Genomic DNA, 24,964 nt, shown 5'->3' with positions numbered 1-24,964 from the left:
GCATAACGAGTCACGTTTTTGTACAATTGTGAATTGCTCTCGAGATAAAGTATCACTTAGTCTTAGCTCTTTAGCTGCTACACTCCAGTATTTTGCCAATTACAAAGGTAAGGTAAAATATATTCTGGAAACGACGGAATTTTCACCACAATACTTATCAACGAAATAAACGCACCATACTAAGTTGTTCAGTTATGGTCATTTCTGATATAATAACGCTGTTCTTGTACTACAGCTCTCCCCTGCGACCGAGCTTTCGAAAAAAAAACTTCCTTGAATGTCTTTTTCTCATCTAAGCCTTGAGTCAGACTAGTCAAGGGGAAGTGAGTCATTGCTGCTCGAACTGCCAGTTTGTTCGTTTTAAGTTTCTGTTAGTTCTAGTAACAAGGAAGACATTTTGGAGCAAAGAATTTGTACAAAGTCGGTATTTTCTTTTCTCAGATGGTACCGATTCGTTCTGTGCCTGTGCTATTTCACGAGTCTAAATAGTAATGATAAAAATAACGCAGTTCACAGTGATTGCAGTCAGCTATTTTTTCCTGGTTCACTACACTACAGTATGTCACTCCCTTTAAGTCAAACATAACGCGCACGGAAAGACCGAGCTACAGAAAGTGGAAGCGCTTTTACTTGAAACATGTACACTTTCAAACATAGACTTAAGATCTCTGAGGAGAGGATTCTTTAAGTTTTCATAAAACCGAGTTTGTTTCCCTTTTTATGACTGGGTATGTACATTTTTAAATGGAATTTTTCCCCAACTACATCTTAATAATCGGATGGGGGGACGTTTATTACTTTTCATTCATTCAAGGAAATGCATTTAAACGATAGGATTGTGATTTTTTTTTTACATTAACAGATTACTGGTGAGTGTTTTTTTCATTACTTTAAACGTGACAAAGAAATCGAGCATACGTACAGGATTTGCGCTGCTGTTGACGTGAGTGAGCTGAACAGAGATTTTAAAAGTCTTCATTTCAGGACAGACAGAAGTATTCAGTTATTTATTTTGAATGCAGTGTGATGACTGGCTTCAGACACCACGTGCTTGAGTCTCATCAGCATAATGATCGCCTAGTACTGTATATATAAACCACAAAAACCTGAGCATTAGAAATCCCTGCCTCCAAAGACAAACCACATTTTGGGACAAAAAACTGGCTTTTTTCGGCTCCTTCATCCTATCGACCGCAACTTTTTTGGGATCAACGAACCTTTTAACCCTATACTAAAAAAATCATTGAGACCAGGACATTATATCGGGGATAACTTTCAAAGAACAGGGTGACTACAAGATGCTGAATTTATAATGATCCATGAAAAAAAACAACAGTTTAAAAAACGTATTTTTTGACAATACAATCGTTGGTGTCTTTTTTAAGGAACAATATCGCGCATTTTGAGAGCACGTTGGTTTTAACAACTGTTTATGATTTTCTTCTGGCAGTTCGCATATTAATTTATTAAGATTTTTTATGAAGCACTTGGTGTGTGGGATTCGGTTTGTCCATATTGACTTCATAAAGACTTTCAGGGTTTTTTTTTCTTTTTCTTTTAAGAAATTTGAATGGATTGCTTCAGCAGTTTTACACGCACCAGACGTTAATAACTCCGCAGGCGGATTTCTTTTTTGGATGAGGAAGCGTTTAAATTCGCAGAGGCTGAAATCTTTGTCATTTTTTTAAAAACGTCCACGAGAAAGACAAAGGCTGACTTCTTGCTATATGTATAACGTACTATTTAAGCTCTGCGAAGGGAAAATACAAGTTAAAATAGGCGAAATCCATTCTAAACTGAAGAGAACTTTTAAAGCGTTTCTGAGTTTGCTTTTGGGACTGACTGCAGTATTCCATTCGCTCTTCCCTGTACATCTACCCGGGAGAACATTGTCTGCGTGTTGCGTTTCAGGACCACATAGCCTCTGACAAAGTTTTTCTTTTCGCGTTTTTTAATGCTGAGGGCAGATCCGGAAAGAGATTTTGTATTATCTCAAAGACCCGTGTAGCCTCCTGTTGCTAGAAGTTTTGTAACACAGTCACTTTTTAGAACCATTTTTCAGCCGCCTTACCTTTGCTAATATTGGGTGTTGTGATGCGCATTCCTGTAGATCCCAGCACCAGCCGGAGGTTCAGTCCCCCGTCCAACAGCCTACAACCGGTCACCGGGAAAATGAGCGATGTGAGCACAGCGACAGGACAGCAAGAGGCGGCTCCAGCTGTGCCTAGACTTCGGCCACATGATAACCGCACCATGGTCGAAATCATCGCTGATCACCCTGCGGAATTAGTCCGGACTGACAGCCCGAATTTCCTTTGCTCTGTCCTGCCGTCACATTGGAGGTGTAACAAAACCTTACCTGTAGCATTCAAGGTAAGACAATGTCTATGTAGCCTCATATGTTTTTGCCTCAGTTGTTATTTCATTCTACTTGTAGTTTAAGTTACATGCAAGAATATCAAAGCGATAAATCTAGTGCCACTGGCAAGTGACAAATAAGACGTGTATTTTCTCTTTAAAACCGCATAACTGGGTATGGTTTGTTCTGTATAAAACGGGTGCTACTTTGATCACAAATCATGCCGACGGCTTTTTAAAAAAATATGTAGTCATATTTCAGTGAATTGCAATTTCTTTGGAGATTAAGAATCTGCTAAACTAAGAATCTACTATGTTAACATGGTTTTTTTCAGCTAGCATTTCTATCACCTATAGTTTGTAGCCCAACTCACCACATTTGTTGCGCTGCGGTAGACAAGATAAACAATAAACTTTAATGTTTGTATAGGAATACTACACAAAACAGAAATGTCGTTGCACAAGGTTAATCTACTTTAGTGTTGCAGACAGCTGAAATTTGAGATACAGAAGCTATTTTTAGCATTAATCGTATGTACCTTTAATAATTTATTCACCTCTTTACTAAGTTTACAGCCATGGTTCTATGTTTTTAAAGGTCTCCTTTGCTCAAAAAATGAGCAGTTCCGTAACTGCATTTACTGTAGGTTGAAAGAAGTGTATTGGGCACAATGGCTCGTTTACGCAATAGTAATAGTTACCTCCGTGACAATGGTAGAAAGCCTGTGTTAGGGTTTTGCATTACTTATTGTACTTATTGCTTATGGTTAATTCACTTTTTAAAGTTTTAAAGTAGACGGATACTCAAGTACAACTTGATAAAAGCTCGAACGATTTTTTAATCTGATAGAATGATCACAGGGTGACATATTTATTACATGATTAAATATCACTTTTTCAAGATACTCGCTACTGGTATAGATACAGTATATAGACGTATATATTGGTGTAATTAATGAACTGAACCCAACGGCTTCTGTTCAGGCCAGTTCTGCTACTGCGGATCGTGTACATAAGGCTAACTTGTCAATGTTGGAAACTGAAACACAGCTTCCGGAGTCGTAAGTTAAATGCTGATAAAATAAAATAATGCTAAATGCTGGTTCACTGGTTTGGAGTGATGCGCTGTAATGTGGCTGGGGGGGTTTTGAGGTTGTGAAGACGGCAAATTACTCAGCAGGAAGATTATTCCTATGGAATGGACCGGTAAAAGGACTAACGTCTAACTGCACCACTTATCTTATGCTATTCAAAACTTTTACTTTGTTCGGGATTTTATCATTTTGTGGATATATATATTTATTTAAGTGTCATTTACAGTATGTATTGTCTGTATTGTATTGTCTGTTGGAAAAATGCTTTTGGCAAATACGGATAATATATTGTTCATGATTGATATATTCTTACTGCTCACTGTAACGATCAACTGTTATGATTTCAGCAAATGGATTTTTAGAAGCAATAGAAAAGCACACAAAACTGATAGGACTCTACGATGAAACCAAGAAAGCTAATACACATTTTCAAAGTTGTAGCATACAGTCCGTATCAGGCTTGTCGAAGAGCGACAATTGAAAGACAGCTTTTAAATGTAATCAAATTATCCTGAAAATGCTACAAAACAGTTTATTGTTTACTGTTAATTTTAAGATACATCTACTGCACAAACATTGTACCCTTCAAATTATAAAAACTGACTATCAGTTCAATGTACAAGGCATGGCATCCACACAAGGATGTCATGCATTTGTATGGCACGTTAAACTGCAGCAGGCAATTCTACCAGTTTAAAGTTATTGTTTTGTCAAGACTATACTTATCTTCCATTAATCGCTATTTACCAATAAATTCAATTTTATAGAGTTGTCACAAAACAATAAAGAGGGACTTATTTTTTGAATACCTGTTAACATGAACGTGTTAAGATTTTTTTTCTACTAAAGTTCTACTTTGGGGTGTGTGCAATAGATTTTCTAAACTTGGAAAAACGTTGGTGAAGTGGCAAAATATTATGTTTTTTTGTTTGCTGTAGAAGTCAAGCAATGCCATAAAACTGTAACATAGTTCATAGTTGTGTCAGGTTTGTATAGATATTAATAAAAAATAAATTTACGAAATAAAAACGGCTATGATGAATGCATACATACTTATATGGTCTTATTTGTAAATTAATAATTTGTCATTTGTGACAAGTTTTATGTTTGTGCCTGCCATATAAAATATAATTTCATTGTATTTTCTTTATAGGAGAAGAGTTTTATGGAAAAATTCAAACATTGTAAAATAGTTTATAATATTGACTCTAAAATGAGTCCTAGGGTATTACAAATATTTGAAATCTGGAAGATAAACATTGTGAAGTGCTTTAACCTGAAATGGTTAAAGAACTGTATAGATTTTCTAAATGCATTTCTGAGCATTTCTGTGAAAGAAATGATCATTCCTCCTAATTTTTATCACGTCTCGCTAAATCTGACTAAAGTGTAAGGTAATATTTCATTAAAATCGTTTCTCCAAACAGTTGTCTATACAACACTATTTGTTGTAATTTATTTAAATGTTTAAAATCTATTTTATTTATGCATCGCTGATGGTGTGTTCCTGCTTTCCACAAGTTATCCCTGCATTTTACAGTTATTCGATGTGCCATATCCCATCCTAAACATCTCTTCTGTTAAAAAACATGAGTGTTACTTCATCTTCTAAAATTAGAACACAAAGGATATTGCACATCATATTTACAAGACCAATGGTGGAGCCTTCTAACTGAAGATTACTTTTTTTGGTAGGATTACATAATCATTTTTCTACATTTACTGTACATTACCCAATATACATTCTCAGTTTCTTTTTAAAGTGGAAGCTGCTTTTAGCTATCAAATAATCCCTAGGTTAATTAAATAAAAATATAGTTCTTGTAACATAAGTAAATATATACTGTAGTAATGAACTAGGATTCTTGGATTTTACAAGCTTGAATCAAAGTATGTTAGACTTTCGGCAATCAATAATAGGACTTTGGATAAAACCTTGCCCTGACATTGTTAATGCCACATATCCTGCTTCTAGTAACATTGCAAAAATGATATGGTTACAGTCCCACTAAAAGAAGAACCAGCAGACACACTATGCCTATCAGACAATTTGATGATTTCTGCATACCCTGCCTATGGTGTTATTTTCTTGACAATAAAAATAGAAAAAAGAAATTAAAAATATAATTAAAATGAGAAATTTCTATTTTTAATCAACTGTAAAACTAATTACATTTGTTTTATTTATCAATTATGATTTTTTGTATTTAACATAAGTGATCAATGGGGCTCCTTTGTGGATCAGACATTAAAAGTGTTCATTTGGAGCACCGGTTGGGTCATACGTTTCAGACAGCATTAGTCTGAATCCAGAGTTTATATCTTTGTATCTAAGTGACGCTATACTGTTTGTCAAGTATCCCCAGGTTTTGGTGGGTTTAGTTGTCCAGGGCTGTGGTTTCAAACTTGAAAGAAAAACATGAAGTAATTATTTTACATAACCCTTGCTTTTGCAGGCAATGTCACTAATGGGTGAGCATTAGGGACACTACCTACTTGTACCAGTGGTGGAGCTAGTGAAGACAAAAATTTAAGGCAACTGAAGTGCTTCAGTTAGCAAACAATAAGCAAGGGCTTTAGGAAGACAAACCAGTGTGTAATGAGTTTTAACACAGAAGTAATGCGGCCATTGCTTACTAGTTGCAGTGGGAAGATTAACTCAAAGTGTGGCACAGTGAAATTTAATTGTTTTATGGATATGAAATATGAACCCGACCTTTACCTAAGGTATGAATACATTGAAGATATTTTTGAGAAAATGTGTGCTTCACAACACTGTTTATCATCACTGAGTGTATTATGAATGTTTGTATCGTATAATTTGGTGAGCCATGTTTACCATTGTCCACTGTGGTACTGTATAGCACATGTCGTAGCTTGAAAAGGTAATGGTTATGTATGTCTATGGGTCCATTCTTGACAGGTGGTTGCACTAGGGGAGGTACCTGATGGGACAGTTGTCACAGTGATGGCAGGAAATGATGAGAACTACTCAGCAGAACTGAGAAATGCTTCTGCTGTCATGAAGAACCAGGTGGCAAGATTTAATGACCTGAGGTTTGTGGGCAGGAGTGGAAGAGGTATGTTGATGTTTTATTGTGTTTGTTTGTTTTTCCTTCCTATTTTTATCTCCCTTTCTCTTTACGCTTACACACTATATCCAAACTGCCACTTAAATGAAAGACTCTGATGATACCAGTAACACTTCATAATGCAATCATTGACCGGAAAAGAAGAGACAGAATGGATCGGCATGCATCAATACGTGAAACAGCAAAAAAAAAATTGAGTGAATAGGAATCAGAGTAGGCCAACCAAAAACAACATAAAGGGAAGTAGAATGAGACATGGGGGTTTGCTGTATTAAAGAGAACTGCCAGGCTGCAGACAGACTGTATTTTAGGAATTCCAGCAAGTTTTATATAACATTTTGGTAATTCCAAGTTATTCTTTTTCTTTTAGTCCCAAAGAGATGTAGTGTATATTAAATCTGAGCATTTGCAGATTTGGAGAGTTATCTTCCTCTGATTGTCTGTTCCTAAGTGTTTGAATTTACTACTACTCATATTTTGGCCTCATCCTTTGATAAGTTTATTGTCTTTCATTATGCACAGCATCACGTGTTGTCTTAATCCTGAAACAGCTGGTAACAAGGATCCATGCAAAGCTGACTCCTGGACAATCCTTGAGAAACAGAGATTTATGGTCAAAATGTAAAAATAACTTTAGAATAGAAAACAGCAACCAAAGGATGCTACTCTATCCCACAAAAGGGGTCACTGTATTTCTGCTAGCTGAGAAAATCTCAGCTAATTATAAGTTTTCTAATTCCCTAAAAGTCCTATTCCAAACTCAGAGCTCCCTCTGGGAACTCCAGACTGTCATTTCTGAGTGGCTGAGCCTGGACTCTCACTACTGTCTGGTCTTTGTACCACTCTTACCTTCTGCAAGGTTTTTATCTTTAAATCAAGTCTATTGTCCCATTTTAAAATAAATAAAAAGGTTCATTGTCAACAGAGTATTACAAAACTAAAAAGCTTCTTATAAAAGGCCTGTCCAAGCTATAAGTAATTGTTAGTAACTCACATAGGAAGATTTTCTTAATGGCATTTCCTCAGATGCATCAACTAAATGTAATTTAAAGGTCTTCCCCTTATCACGTTTGTAGCTTGTTACTTCCCATTGAAAGGTGAATCTAACAGTCTAAAATACATTCACAAAGGGAATTATGCAGAACTCCCCTTAAATTGTCATCTCCCTGTCTTACCAGCCATACCAAAACTTAACAGTCATTCTGAAAAAGCATTATTTTAGACTGGCAGCAATTGTAAAGCAAGATAGTTGAATTGAAGTAGTTACTTCCACTCAGATTAAGATCTGGGCAAATGCCTTGATGGTTTCACAGTCCAGAAATAATTACATCCGGAAATAATTTCCCAGGTGAGGAGAAATGATAAAGGGGACATGATGTACTGTAGGCCTCCTTTGCCCATAGAGCTTGCTTGTGCTCTGCTTTTCCTTTGAATTTCTACCTCAACAGCTTAGGAATGCCTTTCAATCAGATGTTTTTTTTCTTGGGAAAGTTAGTTGGGATACTGTGCACAAACTTCACGGAGCAGTGAATCACCGACTGTGGAAGTAATATAATGTAAAAAAAAACAAACACAAACAGTGCAAATGTATTTGCTTGTACATAATGGTATGAAAAATTACTTTCTCCAGTCTGTATCAAACAATCCGTACCATGTGCTTGGTTAAACAGTGCTATCGACTTCTTTCCTGTGTTACTAGCCCAAGACGAAGCCAGCATATTTCAAGCAACTTGGACTCTGAGGCCTGTCATTATAATTCTAATATAGCTAAATATAAGAGACAGACTGCAAGAGTTATTTTAAATTTGAGCTGTTGCACATAGACCTCCTTTATCCCTCAATACTCAGTAGAGAACGAGTAAATGTTTTTGTGAGATATGCTACAATTCAAAGGCACACATGCACCCTGCTACCCCTAATCCCAAGTTTATTTTTTACAGACCTATGCATTTGATCATATCAAATTTAATTTCTGTTAGATTTTCATTAGTCACTGGCAGATGGGATGCCTGGCATCCTTTTGTTTTTCACCTTAAAGTGTTTTTTTGGTTGTGAGTTTGTTTGCCAGATAAGATCTATTCCTGCCAGATAAGGAATAGATAGGAATAGATAGGTTTTATAGAAGGTCACATACACAATTTCACATTGCTTTTGAAGAACAATGCAGCAAGATAACAAAGAAACACTGCAATTATATTCTTTGAGTGCAGTACAAAAACTGATATTGCATAGGCAAATAATGAATGTTAATATGGTCTACATTAGGTCTAGAAACTGCTACTAAAACATTGAAACAAACGTATGAATTTCCACATACTGTAAGTAGTGGTAAACTATCGTACAGTTCAAGTAAATGCCAAAAAGATTCCATCTAAAATAGGCTACTGTATTACTTTGCACAAATCTTAAAATTAAAAAGCATGATACAATTTAAACATTTTTTGATGTTGCTGGCAGATTAGTGCATGCCTTTTAACTACGAAAACAAAATGTTTGTAACAGATTATTCCTCTGTCTGCTACTGACATTACACAAATATTTAATTAGTAAAGCTCTCCTCCCAATTCTCATAGATGACTGTTATGATCCATTAACTTTTGTTAGGATTTGAAAGCCTCATGAAATCAGATTGAAGTTTAATACTCCTTGTTAACATAGGGCAATTTAAAATACTTTCTCTTGCTTTGAATTGCATGCAACTGGGAGATGATAGACATAGCAGTACTTAATTTAACACGCAATTAACTGTTTAACCCTCTCTGAATTGAGACATGTCAGTCAAGAAACCTAAGTGAAGGAAGCTATTGAGAAACAGCTGTATTCAGCATAGCCTTTTAAACTGAAAAGTACAACCAAGACAGACAACAAAACCAGAGAGATTAAATAAAATATCTGCAAAAACAGGAAGACTGATTCTTTGAGAAGTTGTGAAATCAGAATGATGGTAAAGGATGTAAAGAATGACTTGGAAAAATTTGGTAGTTTAGTCCATAAAAGAACAGCTCAATACAGGCCAAGCATAACAAGACGTACTACTGACTGAAATGACACATACTATTTGTGGTTTTCTCAGACGTACAATGGCTTCATATTTTAGCTGAACTATGATTTCAAGAATACGGCCAAGTCAAGAGCTTAATTTCTAAAGCGAATAAGAATCAAAGTGTCGGAATGGCCGTTACTTAAATCCAATTGAAATTATGTCTGTGGCCAGGAAACCATAGCTGTGAGTGAACCATTCAAATGCTTCAGCCCTTGACCTTTGACTTAAATAAAAGAAAAATCGCTTGCCTCAAAAATTGCAGCGAAGAATTCTCAACACAAATGCTTACAGCTTGTTCAAAGATTCAAAAAATTCTGGAACATCTATCAAAGTCAATGGAGTAGCTGCTGAGTGTTGGGAATGTAGCATTGAAAATATATTGTATAACGTGTTATATTGCATTGCTGAAAGTTATGTTAATAGTCTATTTACTAATATAAAAGAATAACGTATATGAATAATGTACGTCTTCTTTTTAAAATAATGCAGAAGATTATACATTTATAATGTATACATGTATGTATACTATTTGTATTCCCGTATAATTTCTAATATTTCTTTTACTACACGATGACAAATTTCTAAAAAGATGAAAACATAGGCATAAAACTTAATAACCCATAATTATAACATTTTAAAAGTTAAAATTATAAATAAAGGATTTGTAATCAAACAAATATTCAGCTTAAAATATTTAGATCATTGCATGCATGGTATATAACTATAGTCATAACAGACTTCTTATTTAAAGCTGCTGAAGAAAAGGAAGAAACATTTCTTTGGACCTACAGTATTTCATAATTACAGTGTTCTTTTTAAATAGTATTTTTCCCTTTACCACTGTAAATTTTGAGAAGTGAAATTTAGACTGCATAATTTGTATCCAATGCTACGGCAGTTTTCATCTGAGTGCACAAACATGTTTACAAACACTGCTAAAATTATAAGATTCTCAGTGATCCACTCATTAAACTGACAGTTTCCCACAGTCAGGAGCCTGAAGTATTGCAATTGCAACATTTATGTATCAGGAACAATAGCAGTGATTTCCTGTGGGAACTCTAAGATAGGACCTGTAATTTTCACAGTGGCATACATTCTGAATGATTTTTTTTTGAGCGTTTGTTTTGGACTAAATTAAACTCTACACCAAAATATGTTGTGAAGAAAATTCAGAGGATCTTTTGGTCACCACAGTATAAAACATATATTGCATCTCTGGAATCAGTCCAGAGAAGAATGACCAAATACATTACCATGTTTAAGGAATGTCCTACACCGACAGTCTAAATGAACTGAACATTTTTAGTCTTGAACAGTGAAATCTTCAAGGCATTGAAAAAGTCATTTTCAGAATCAACACTTAACATTAACAAGGAAAACAAGTGAAAAAAAACTTCATGGAAGTACATTTAAAAAAAAAACATAAGGACGTTTTTTTTACACAAAGGGTTGTGGGAGTATGGAACAAGCTACTCATCCATCTTGTTGAAGCTGGTACCCTGGCTTCTTTTAAGGACCACTCGAATGAGATACTTGTGTCAATTAGCTACTAGCAACAAGGCAAATTAGATGGGCCAAGTGGCTTCTGCTTGTTGTAACCTTTCTTGTGTTTGCTGTGATGATCTTTTTACATTAAACACCAAATGCCTAGGATATTAAAAAGACAATGAATTTAAAGGTATGTTTTACCATAATTTACATCTTATTTTTTATTGCCTTTGTGTGATTCACTCTGTGGAACTCAAAATAGATTCATCTGTTTTAAAAATGCTCTTCTCTTCAAACTCTCAGTATATCTTGTGTACAGCATTGGAGTGCTGTTCTTCCAGTGCTGACATTTGGTGCCCTGCCTTAGAGTCTCTGGTCCATCTTTCCCCCCTCCCAACCATTCCTCTCTTAGCTTCTTGGCTGAAACAAAGAGACACATGTTTTGGTATGTTTTACCATCAAGTACATTGTATATTTTATTGCCTTTGTGTATTGCCATTATAAAAAGCCTAAAGAGAAAGGCTCAGAGAAACGCCTCTTTAGGCCAGGTTGTTTTGCACAGTTACTCTCACTCCACTTCTGCTCTGACAAAGCTAAGCTCTCACCTAATTTCGTTCACATCTAGCTTCTTAAAACAGACTGATTTTAAACTAGCATTTTAATTTAAGCAGAAATAGGATTATTCTTACTTTTCACAAGAAAGGGAGATTTGTGTCACTGGGAGAGTATATAAACTCATCCACTGACCACTGAACATAAAAGCTCTCACACAGCGTAACTCATTTCTCACCTCTCTTTTTCTATTGTTGTCTCCATAACGAACCACATGCTAGATAAGGCATGAGAGGGCATATGCTTTTACTGGAGAGGATGTCACTCCTCTGCTGCATTTGAAGAAAGAGGCATTTATTTAAACAGTGCTATATATCAGTTCTCCTGTTTTCTTTGTGTGTGACCGCAATGCTACCATAAAAGCGAATAAGGATTAAACAAGCAATGTTGTTGAGCGCTTTGTTAAGTCCTGCACTAGTCATTGGATTTGTGTTCAATATCCTTTGTTCAAACCATTTTTATGTGTGTGCTTTCTTGGGTAGACAAAGCAAAAGCTTTATGCAAGCATATGTAAGACATTGTGAATTCAGCGGAAAAAAGTTATTAAATTAGATGTTGTCCAGTCATGTGGAATTTCTGATACTTTATTATTAATGTAACATTCCTGTAAGCAGGGAATTTCCAATAATTATGTGTTTCTAGTGACTAGTTTCTTTATCAGATCCTTTCTGGTTTAATATGCTGAAAGGATATTTATTAACATGATATAAACAGCATACACTATATCTACAACATGCATATATAAATCAGTCATTTCTATCATTCTCATTTTCCGATTTCTTCCTTGGGCACTTTCTTTTGCCCACTATTGTGGAAATTGTTTTTAATTTCATTGATATTGATATATTTATCTTACATTGTTACTTAGCCAGTCAATGCAAGTAAGACCGTGTGTGTGTTGGGGGGGGGGGGGACAAAGTCAATTCATGATGCACTATGTCGAGAAGTTCTTTGGCAAAACATTAATGAAAATTCTATCAACCTGCATGTAAGAAAATTGGAAAAAATTTAATTAAGAAATGAAAATGAAATGAAAACGTGTAATACCCCTGATGTTCTGTGGTTTGCCAGTAATGCCAGTTCAATGACACTGTATCGCTTCATAAAGTATGCAAAGCAAGGGCCTGTGTATATTCCAGAACTACAAATACAGTTTTCAGGTATTTTATAAGGCAGCTCGGAAACTGTATAATACTGTATAATAATACATTGTAAGCCTCATGCAACTTCTTTACCTGCTGACAGACAAACAAACGCATCCTCCGTTTGTATAAATCCACTACATTTTAGATACTGGACTGAACACATTAGCTAGTAAAACACTTATCCTGGCTGAGAGAAGGAAGCTAATAACAAAGAACAGATATGCATTAATTTGTAATCATGACCTGAATAGGCTTAAATCCAAAACAGACTAAATCTAAAATACAATAAAATGATCTACATAGCTTTCATGTACTGAGAAATCAGGATGAGGAGATATAATTGTTTGAATGGGCATTAGTGAAACCAATACTTTGTGTTGACATACTGAAGATCACTATCTAGAAACCTAGGTTAATGTTGTTTACTTATTGTTTACTGAAGAGCATGTATGAGGGAGTGTTCAGACAAAGAGCAGGTGTGCTTTCAAGTCTCTATGAAAAGCTGTAGTGGAATCTGCTGCAACAATGTCTGATTGTAGTACTTAGTCTGATCCACTCTCAACAATAATTTTAAAAAGACAGAAAATACAATCTAACCCAGTGGCTACCTCTTGTCCACTTCTTTTCTGAAATGAAAACACACAGAATGGAATAGTGTATGCTATGTACTGTATATAACATAATCAAAACATTTGCTTCATGTAACAAACAGAAATGTGAAAAAATACGATTGGTACCTGTTTGAGCTCCACATTTTTATAAACATAAAATGTAACTGATCATTTTCTAGATGTTTAAAAAAATGGTATCAAGTGTATGGTCTTTTTCTTTTTCCTGGACAGTTAATGACAATGAGGTTTTATAGGCCACTCAAATATCAATTTATGAAGAATTAAAATACATGTGAAATCAAATTTGCAGGAAAACATTAACAGAAACAATGAAGGGCCTGGAAGGAAACTGGGTGTTCGTGCTTTCATTATATCATTGGACAAATTACATAATTAAAAGGTCAAAATGGAATTGTTCCATCCTTGCTATGTAATTTGAAAGGTTTCCTTTTTACAGCAGTAGTATGACATTTCACATTAATGTGAAAAAGAGCAGGCATAGATTAACTAAAATATAATTATGTATAGCTGCATTTGTTTAATTATTATTGTGTAGGTTAATCGAACAGTATTTTAAGATGTGTCCATGTTAGAATGATCTATCAATATTATGGTTAGTTTTCTTTTAGAATAAATAATCCCAGGTACTGTATTTTTAACTCATAACTCAGCAAGGGAATATAAAGATTGTCATGACCTATGAAGAAGTCTGTTAATTCTTTATCAAAACTTAGGGAACTAGGAATACAGCTGTATCTTATCACTGGCACTGCAGTATCCCTTTTGTTTATGTAGATGCACATGTTCATTTTAAATAAATGTTTATTTAAGGCTGTCCACATTGAACAGCCTTAAATCACTTGGAATGATTGTTTTTCAACTACCCTTTAGCTTAATTTAATCTTCATGAGCTAGCACCAAATTCTGTTTCTTTCACTTAAGTTTTACACTTTATTTCCAGTAAGTACACAATGAAAATATGGTAATATTACAAAAATGTCTGAGATGGAAGTCAATTTAGTCATTTCAACAGCTTTTACTTTGGTCATGATGCTGCCAGTGTGCATTCTAAATAATTCAGTTAAGGCATTCCTTGGAATAAGCCAATGTTTTTTTTTTATTTCAAGATTTTATTTTTTTAAGGCTAATGTAATTTCTGTGGTATGAAGCTGAACTAACTCTTCACAACACAAAGCAAGAACTGGAATAAGGCCTCATAAGTGCAAATTAGTCAGAAAGGTATGTCTCATACACATTACAGCACTGAGTTATAATGAAATTAGACTGCGTCCTTAATCATTACAACCACTGCTTTAGGTATCACTTCTGTCTTAAGGTTAGTGTTTCATTTAACTGTGTTAGACTGGAACAAATGAGCAGACCGTTGACCAGACTAGAGTTGCTCAGCTACAGCCTTTTTATAGGCCTGGTCCAGCAGAAGCTTCTGTTGACTCAATCAGTGTTAACAATGGGAAGCCTGCCCTTCGGCTAATAGAACTCAGGCTGCGGCTTGAAACCCCAAGTCATTTTAATGATGACCCTCACAAACAGAAAAACAAAAATATTTCAAAATAAATAATCCATTGAATATCGAAAAAATCATTTTACAAACTGAAGTCCGCCCATTTCCCCCCTTCGAAGCTGCAATGCAAAGGGTGTGTTCACAGTTTTACAATTTTGCCTTTTCTTGTTGGCAGGTTTCCCAAACTGCATTTTTATATGTATAAAGATATATAAAAAAGCAGACTTAAACGCTTGCAGGCTTTTCACGCATGGAAGATGAATAAAGCTTCTTTTGATGGAGTGTAATTATGTCCAAACAGTTGTGACCCCCACCTCTCATAGCCTCCCCCCCTCCCACCACTTATGATCTTGACGGAAGAAACCGGCCCTGGGCCTTTGAAGCAGGCAGGCTTGGGAAAGGATCAGAGGCTCTGCAGTCTGATGCCAGAGGCAGGAAGGAGTGGGGAGTGTAGTCCAGACTTGTCTTCCAGACTCACTGAGATCTGGAGGATGGGCTTTTACAGTATATTGCACAATTACAGAGCGAGGAAGCAGCAGCAGCCTGCTAAATGCACCAACGTGAACTCATTAAAACTCACTTGGTGTTGTCCACATCTCCTTCTGATCTTGTTGAGCAGCAACCTACTGTATAATCTGTGTCCTGCTTGTTCTTTCTGTTCGTATTACTGTTAAAAATCCTAGTTTGCTGTTAATCCCAATTAAACTGCAAAAAACCTGTGAAGACCTGTTAGAGATGGATTGTGACATCATACTGTATGATGAGGATCTACAGCTGTCAAAAGACAAATTTTGAGGCATTATCTGCTGATGCCTGTGTCTCACAAGTCTAATACCTTCACCAATACCACAAACAAACCCTGCATGATTCACGGACAAAATCCTGTAATATTTTGGATGCAAATAAGAAACTGAGTAGCAGAGACATTAAAATCGTCTAGAAGATAGAGTTTTATTTTTTGACAATGTTCATGAGTATTTTATTAAAGGTAAAAGTTAGAGATGTAGTCAAAATCATAATATACTATTTACTGTATGGTCTTATTAAGAAAATCCAGGCAAGACAAGGACCCCATACTGTATGTCACATTTCATGTATGAAAACGCTAGGGAGGCAGGATCAAAACTTAAGGCCATTTGCTGTAGACGACACAGGGAAGTCCAGTTCTGGTACTGTAGGTTTTCATTCCAGCTCAATGCTTAACAAGTTCAACCAGATAATTACTGATGACACCAATTTAACATCCTCTCCAATCTCTTAATTAGTCTAAACAGAACCAATGACTAAGCCTTCTCCTCAAATGAACTGAAAGTTAAAAGAAAATTAGAAGTGAAAGTTTTTACACTCAACATAGCATTTAAATTAGTATTTTATCTAAAATTACAACATTCTGACAATAGAGTGTTCATAGCGAAAAATACTGAGCAAATTACCTTCGAAAAGGTTCAGATAAAATCTTTTGCATTTGGAAATACCCAAAGAAATGCACTTATAACACACTAAATATTAGAGACTTATGCAAGAAACCAAAACTATTGTTCTCTTCAGTCTCATTATCAGTCAATGGTTTTGAATTTATCATCAGTATTTGTGGTATATAAAATGTCATATTTAGAGCACTTATGTGCCTCAAGGTTTACCTGGTCACTTTAAAGTAGCAGCACATGAACTTCATCGGTTCTGTTTAGACTAATATACTGAATGTCACCTTAACAGCAGGCACGTGTACTGTAGATAAACTTGTTAAGACCATTCTTAAAACATGAGTAAAATGAGCTCCTACTGTATATAAATATTATGTATTTAATATCTAATTATATATATTACATAATTTATATGTCTACAAGCTATAGACCTATTTCCATTTTTACATTTCTGGACAATGTATTTAAAAAAAAAACACTTATTGACCACAATGTTTATGACCAAATTGAAAGATATTGTTGGTTTGATAAATGTGCCTGTACAGGCTTTGATACAACAAGTCATGACATCTTAGGACATTTTTTAAACTCATCCTGGTAACTCTGGAAAGGCTATAGAGCGCCATGCTTGCTGTCTATATGACTGCTTTCAGTATGTCTCCTTCCAAAAATAGAAAGCTGGACTGGATACTGAGTGCTCTCCAGGGCTTTGTTTTGGGTCCTTTACCATTGATTGTACTCTTGTGCTATAAGCAAGCATCATTTTCACTTTCCCATAATAACACACAAACTTATGCATCCTTTTCATTGCTGGCAAAATCATTTAATTAATTGATTTCACACAGTAATGAATGGGAATACAGTCATGTTAGGCCATAAATTAAAATTAAAACAGCTCTTTTGGCCTGTACTAAAGTAACTTTCTGTAGTGGCTTTCTCACTTGGCTTTGCGATTTGCTGCTAGTCTCCCTGGTTGGTGCCACAAAACCAGGCTGGATGAGGGGGATTCCACATGTATTTGTAAACCATTTTGGGATGAAACATGACCATTTGGGATGAAACATACTATGTGAACGCAAGGAATTCTTCTTCTTCACCCGGTGTCCTAATTGCCTGAAGTTTGTATCTCTCCGTGTTTTCCGTGTTCATGTGGGTTTCCTTGGACAGTCAAAAGACATACTGGTTGGTTAATCATCTTCTGGAAAAATTGGCCCTAGTGTCAGTGTGTACATGTTTGTGTTTGTGACTATGTGTTTGTCCTGCAATGGACATCCCACCTTGCGCCTGTAACCTGCGGGAATAGGTTCCAACTGCCCTGCGACCTAGAATTGGTTTTAACAGTTAGAAAATGACTTGATGAATTGTTATTTTCATCATCATCAAATTTCAAATTTACTTCTTATTATTCACTTACTAGAATATGGCATTTTTATCATTGGATGTTTCATACTGCATATTTTTAAAGTCTTTTCCAAGGATGTGAAAATGAAGATTTGTAGATTGTTGTTTTCTATAGAAGGTATTGGCTTTTGTAAACCTGAGCTAAAACCTTCAGCTGTAGGCCTCCCTGCTCATGGTGCTCTCTGCCTTTCGAAATGCGTCAATATTACGTATACAGAGATAAGATATGCTTCTAAACAAATGTGCATGCTTACTTTTTGATTGTGCTTTAAGTGTAAGCGGAATGTATTTTGGTCATGAGCTTTGTCTCATTTTTAATTTTAGAAGGCACTCTGAAATGTCTTGCAAGAATAGCACTATAAGACAATTGTATTTCTCCCCACAAAGGTTTCATCAGTCAAAATTAATTCGGCTTTTCTTTCGCTTTCAATTTCTACTGCTTAAACTCCTCAGTACCTCAGCCACCTACAGCTACAGTACCTTAGTAATTTCATTGTACAGTATGCAGCTCTTGAATAAATGCACCTATTACCATCAATGAAATGTGATGCAAAGTCTGTTGTAAAAACAACAAGGTACATAGCCAAAATAAATTCTGTGGTGTACAGTATATAGAGAACCTTAAACATGTGATAATTTAGATATAGCCTAAACTTTTGAGTTTGCAACCATCCATTTTCTAATTGCTTCTTCCAATTCAGGGTCACTGGGGATCCGGAGCCTATCCCAGCAAGCAATGGGTAAAAGGCAGGGTACATCCTATATGAGCCTCCAGTCTGCTGCAGTGTAGACAAACACAAACACAGACAAACACACTCATGCCAAAGAAACTTTTTACTGAATCCAACTAACCTACCAGTATTTTTTTGCACTGAGCAGCTGCAGGAAAGCCATGCAAATATGGGGAGAACATATAAAACTGCACATAGATGGCAGATCACACCCCCTTGTGAGTCACACCATATTTGTGTATTAATCACACCTTATGTTGTATTACTTCCTCGCTTGTTGTGTTTTTGCTTTGCTACTGAATTAATGTATGATAAAACATACTCCTATCTGTCAGCCTCAAGACTTACAACCATTCTTACAAGACAGCTGAATCAGTATAGCGATAATGTTTTACATAAGGTTGTATAAACACTGAAACCTTGCCATTTCAGAAGCTCACAATTCTGCACTTGAACGAGGAAAGCTCTTGCTGTGTTTTCTGCCAGTCTGTGTTGTTGGTCCATTGAATCTTTGCCCAGTTCATTTACATTGCTGTAGTTAGTAAATACCTAATGGAAGCCAGACAAAAGCTAATAAAAATATGGCTCCACTAACACAGGAATGGTATGCCCAGGGCACTTCACACAAGTATGGTTTGTGCTTTGTTTTTATTGTTTACTTCTCAGCTGATAATAAACAGGTTTGAATAAATGCACCAAAAACATACTTAGCCCTTTTTCTACCTTCTTTACCTTGCTGTTAATAATTGTTTTAGTGTACCTGCAAAGCAGATTCAGCTGTTTGACTGAAGGTATTTAATAAGAATGACTGCAATAGAAAAAGTAGTTGCTAACACAGCTACCCACCCAAATATCTAATGAAATATAACTCCTTTAAACTTTTGAAGTGTGGCCTTTCAAAAATGTCATGTTTTTGGTCAGCCAGGAAATGTTTGCCATGTTTATGCAGCATGGGCATTTTGTGTGTTTACCACTCATACTAGGCATTATTAACAGGCAGCTAAAGTTTTTCCCTGTAAAAGAGACAGCACATTACAGGCAGAAGATGGCTGTTCAGCACCTTTTGATATCTCTTTAGAGCTGTCAGTAAAGAGCACACAGCCTGATTGTGTGGAGCTCTTGTGTTTCTTATATCTGATGGCAAGGGCTGTGACACGAGGTCTGAGGGAAACAACAAACAAGATACCAGAAGATTAAGAAGTGTGTTACGGAAATGATATTACATGTTGGGAGGTAGAGCTGTGGAATATAATTACCTGCTGTTTTTTTACAAAAAAGCCAAAAGAGAAATGGAAGAAAAATAAAGATATAACAACACTAATTAACCGCTTCAGCCTCCATTGTGCTCTGACAATCTCACCACTTAATTTGGAAGTAAGGTTTTCTTTCTCACCTCAGTTACAGTACATACAGTATACACATATATCAGATACAAAGCTTTCTCATATCAGGGTAAATCTGAAGGCTTTTCCATGTTATTATAAGATATTTATACATAGCACTATATATGATGTATGTAATTAGAAAGAAACTTTTGTGCACAGTTTTTCATTTGGGTACGCTGTGGACTGATTACCCTTCTAATCGTTTTACTTTTAGCTGACAGTTTTCCACAGGATGTAGTAAGAGAAAGTAAAGACCCCCTTTTCATGCCCACAGCACTTACGGCAGTTGGTGCTTGGACAAATCTGAGAGTTAATAAGAGCAGTCCAAAGACTTAACAAAGCCTTTGAAGTTTAAAATAGAAAGCTTGAACAAGAAATAGGATGACAATTAGGTTGTAAATGTGTTGTAAATACAGAGACCTATAAAACTTCCATTGAAGGAATGTGAAAGGAATTTGAGATATTTTGCAGCACTGAAATGTGCATGAGAGTTACAGATTACTTTTCCCACAATTTTCTGTAAATGTGCTTGTGGTCCTGCTTAAGTGCTGCACCAGAGAAAATAGTAATCTCAGTGGCAATGTATGTGGATTTTCCTGATGACCACTGAATGAAAGAGTCACAGGAAAAAAGTCTAAGAGATGGGATGAAAAGGCCAAAGCAGGACTGATTAAGGGAGAAGTATAAAGACATCCAACAAATGCAAGACAGCTTCATTGGAAAAGATTAAGGACTTATAGAAAGCTGAGACATCAGCTTTCCTTAGAGCTCTCTTATACGGCAGCATATTTATGATTATACTGCACTGTATGTGTAAGAGAAGCAAACAGATGAAAAAGATGCCTTCACCAGCACAAGCAAAGAAAGTTCTGAGTAGTTCATTCTGACACACTGGCTCAGATGTGGATTGCTGACTGTTTTACTGAATCACAAGCGTTACGCCCACCTTTTCCTGTCTCAATAACATATTGCAGCTTTTAGTATCTGACATGACTAACTGTTGCATACTTTACTGATTACATTTGTTGATGAGTCTGCTGCTTCACAAAGCAACTCTGCAATCCCATGTACTGCCAGAGAAAAAATCATATTCTCTATCTCAAGCAGCATTTTATCTTTCTAAGCAATACCAGCCAAAGTCTCATGAAATGCCAAACTAAACACTTCCTTTTGTTTTAGAAAGCAAACAGAACAATCTATATATGTGCACTTCCTGAAAGTATAACAGTAGTGTGCATATTCTCTAGCAGAGCATCAGCATACAGCATTTGGTGTTTAAGATCCTTACTCTTTCACCCATGTACGTTGTGAGTTCACAATCAATTAAGGGTATTGGTTGAGTATTTTGTTTCAATTTTCTGTTTCTATTTAAAGATTTGTATATTGTCTTATAGTTAATTAACGTGACTAACATTCATTTAGTTTTTAAAAAGAAATGAATTGCTTTTTAAATAATTTGACAGTATATTTTGGGTAACTTTTTAAAACAAATTGCCACAAATCCACAATGAATTCCAGGTGAACAGCACAGGAATAACACTTAAATATCTTGTGTAATTCATTCTCGTTTATGTAATCTTTATGTCTTTATGTCAAAGGAAAATGTATGAACTGGACTAAATCTGAAATCAAGTATTATGTGATTTAGAAGAATTGTGTAACATTCTCAGATTGTATTGTTCCTGTCCTGTTCACTTAGAGTTAAATTTGAATAAGCAGCGGATGTTTAAAAGTGTTAATCCAATTGTTGTTGGAAAAGTAAGGATTGTCAAGAACGATTGACTCCAACCCTATTCCTTGGCAGCCATTCTTTTCTGTTCTTTCCTAATTCTTTTTCTTTCTGGATTTGTTTTTATTTATTCACTTTGAACAAACAAAAATGCCAGAAGTGAACAAACAACCAAAGCAAGGCCCACTTTTACGTAACCTGAGAACTACGGTTCTTCAGGTTAAAAGAGTGTTTTCAATCATCAAGTAAAGATTAATCTTGGAAGATTAAACCAGCTGTTGAGTAAATAAAGGCCCGGTTAGAATTAAAATCAGATTCCCCTGCAGTTCTTTGATACCAGGATTCAAATTATATACTGTATATATGTATTTTAATATAAAAGGTCCATATTTTAATTAAAAACATTGAAATCCAGGTAGTTACCAGAGCTGCAAATGATTTACTTTTAAGAAATGCACTTTAGTATTCATGTTCATTTATTTTTAGTCATATAAATCTGGCAGTTCTGTATTTTTAACTTAGATGTAAGATGGGAAACATGAGCCTGAGCATTGTTTAGGGGCTTTAAACTTGTAACAAGAAAGCTATGGGTCAGAATCACAGGTGGGACACATGATGTACTCTAAAGAAAGGTCCTTTTCTTCAAATACTTCAGTAAAATTCCCAGCTGTATAAATTTGTACAAATGTAAATCACTTTGGATGAAAGTCTCAGTCATAAAGTTTATTAATCGATGAAAAGTTTTAGGTATTCATGTTAAAACTTCATTTTACCCCTTTAGACAATGTGTGAAAGAAATAGAAAAAAAGTTTCACAGAACAAAAAGATACAGTACTGTATATAGATGAAAAGGCAGAACTCAAATTATGGAATGTTATGTTAAAATGCGCTACTAAGACCTCATTTAAAATGTTGCATACAATTTTGGGCTCCTTGTTACACAAAAAATATAGTGGTGATCTGGAATCAGTCCAGACAACAGCAACCAGATACATTTGTTAACATAAACAGGTGGAAACTATGGGGATGTGTCCTTTTCTGACAGCTTAAAAGAGCTGTTCTTTAGTCCTGAACAGAGAAAACTACTGGGAGAGTATTAATTCAAGTATTAAAAATTCTCAATGACCAGGTCAGTTCAACGTACTTTACATACTGTATTCAAACAATAGATTCACAAACCAAAGGACACAGGTGGAAACTATTGGGATGTGTACTTAGAACTTAGGATAATAAGCACTTATTGTATGTACTGTATACATACGATAGGTGGGTGTCTGGAAAAAGCTTATCCAGCTACTTTGTAGCTAGATGAAATCCCCAGATCACTTAGCTTCTATCAGCCTTACCAGCTAAATGGACTGAGTGATGTCATCCATCCATTTTTACTAATCCACTTATCCAGTACAGGGTTGCAGGGTGGAGCTGAAGTCTAACCCGGCAAAGCATGGGTGCAAGGATGGACACACCGGGGCTGGGATGCCAGTCCATCACAGGGATCACAAAGACAAAAACACGTACAGATTCACACCGGGAAGCAGTTTTACAGCAGCTATTTAACCTGTCAGTATGTTTTTGTGTTGTGGGAGGAACAGAGCGCCTGGAGGAAGTCCTCACAAACATAGAGGGAACACAGACAGTGCCCTAGGAACTGAATCCTTAGTAGGCCTTAGTGCTGTGAGGCAGCAATGCTAACCACTGCACCACTGTGCCACCGGAATGACTTCATCTTGTTTGTAAATCTTCCTTATGAAAATAACTGGTGTACTGGGCAGGATTCTCTACTCAGCATGATTGCACAAAAGTCATTTATCTCTCAAGGAGTAGGTAAGAAGCTGGAGAAGCCAAGTTTTAAAACACAAGTGCTTGCTTTCGCTATCTGTACACCCCTGGTTTCCTGTGTAAGGTCATCTGTAGTGCAGATTGACTCATTTTAATTGAATATTTACTCATGTTCTGTAGAGTGAATAATTTGATATGTAATACTGTTTATGGTATTTTCTCCAATTTGCTGAAAATACACATTTTCTCCAATTTGCTGAAATAAAAAATAAGACTCTTAATAGCAATCAGTTTTTATTAACCAATACAAGTATAGGGTAGATTCACAGTAATCAACCACTGTGCAAAACAAACACCAAAATCAAGTGTTGACTTGAAGATTATTAAACATTGGAAAGGAGATAATCTACTGCAGTTCCAGGGATAAGCCCATGTGCTCCCTGGAGTAAAATAGGAAATCTCTTATTGTGACTTATTATTATAAATGTTTCACACAGCAGGCAATAGAGCTTCCCTTTACTGTGTGATTAATTCACAGAACAGAGGAAGGAAAGGAAGTTCACATTTCTCACAGAGAGCAGGTCACCCACTCTTGCAAGCCAAAAGCTTCTTGGAATGAGTTTGGGCCTTTAATCTAGTGCAAAAATCATCTTTGATCAAAAACCTAACTGTCAGGGTGATTAAGATCCTGTATGTAATGCTTAATTTAGCACATGGAAGAAAGCACAACAGTACGGGTTAAACCAGATTCATTCAATACCAGAAGTATAACAGAGAATATTTTAGGTGGTATAATGAAATATTAACTATATAGAAGCCATTGTTACAGAAATGCTATGGATTTTTTTTTATTGTCTATTGTTCTTTGGTCTTTTTAATACATTTTTTTTTGACAGAAAACCCACTGCCATCATCATCACCAGCAGAAGAAAATGCAAATGAGCTAAGAGTGCTGAATGCAGCACATTGTACACTACAGTAATGGGGCTTTAACTTTTTTGTGTTTTGCAGGCAAGAGCTTCACTTTGACAATCACAGTATTCACAAACCCACCCCAAGTGGCAACTTACCACAGAGCCATAAAGGTCACTGTCGATGGCCCGCGGGAACCAAGAAGTGAGTACCCCAGTATTTATCATTGCATTGTACAATAATAATTAGCAAGGTCAATGTGGTATGCTGGCTGTAGTTCAGGCTGGAGTGTATTAGCATCTACAGCACTGCTGGCAGAGTGCCTTGTATCTAATCTAGCTGCAAGACGTGGCTAGATTCAGGGGGTCTTTTCTACTGCATTAATAAAAATAGAAAACAAAACACAAAGCTGCCTGTGTCTTGTGACACTGTGCAGAGCAAGGGGCAAACATAAACAGGCATTTTTAAGCTGGTTGGCTTAAAAAAATATTTACCGCCGTGGCCTCTTCCACACGTGCTGAGATGTGCCCACCTCCCGGCGGGTCTTCCTTTCTTTGCACCAGGGCTGCAGACGGAGATGACAGAGAAAACTGAAAGCATACAATAGCCAACTTTCTCCAAACTTTTACTGTAGT

At 35.9% G+C, this 24,964-nt stretch overlaps 2 protein-coding genes across 4 annotated transcripts in view; one reads left to right on the top strand and one right to left on the bottom strand.

Moving 5' to 3' along the window:
- Nucleotides 1-2,203, bottom strand: part of supt3h (SPT3 homolog, SAGA and STAGA complex component) — a 234,686-nt gene extending 232,483 nt beyond the window's left edge. Inside the window, exon 1 of one of the 2 annotated variants that reach the window (XM_088935110.1) lies at nucleotides 2,072-2,203. Coding sequence is in view for 1 of the 2 variants with exons in the window: in XM_088935085.1 (XP_088791211.1) it covers nucleotides 923-979 (57 nt within the window). In the remaining variant the exon portion in view is untranslated. Of the gene's footprint in view, nucleotides 1-922; nucleotides 982-2,071 lie in introns of those variants that run through there. The other variant, XM_088935085.1, reaches the window with a different exon arrangement.
- The window catches only part of runx2a (RUNX family transcription factor 2a), a 93,504-nt gene that overhangs the window by 37,161 nt on the left and 31,379 nt on the right, over nucleotides 1-24,964 (top strand). For both annotated transcript variants that reach the window (XM_088935073.1, XM_088935065.1), the window contains exons 2-4: nucleotides 2,111-2,373; nucleotides 6,376-6,532; nucleotides 24,429-24,533. In XM_088935073.1, the coding sequence (XP_088791199.1) occupies nucleotides 2,111-2,373; nucleotides 6,376-6,532; nucleotides 24,429-24,533 (525 nt within the window). The remainder of the gene's footprint in view (nucleotides 1-2,110; nucleotides 2,374-6,375; nucleotides 6,533-24,428; nucleotides 24,534-24,964) is intronic.

This window comes from Atractosteus spatula, chromosome 2 (genome assembly GCF_055471065.1).
Source record: "Atractosteus spatula isolate fAtrSpa1 chromosome 2, fAtrSpa1.hap1, whole genome shotgun sequence".
NCBI lineage: Eukaryota > Metazoa > Chordata > Actinopteri > Semionotiformes > Lepisosteidae > Atractosteus > Atractosteus spatula.
The sequence above is the reverse complement of the archived record's forward strand: the minus strand, read 5'-3'. Positions and strand labels throughout refer to the sequence as shown.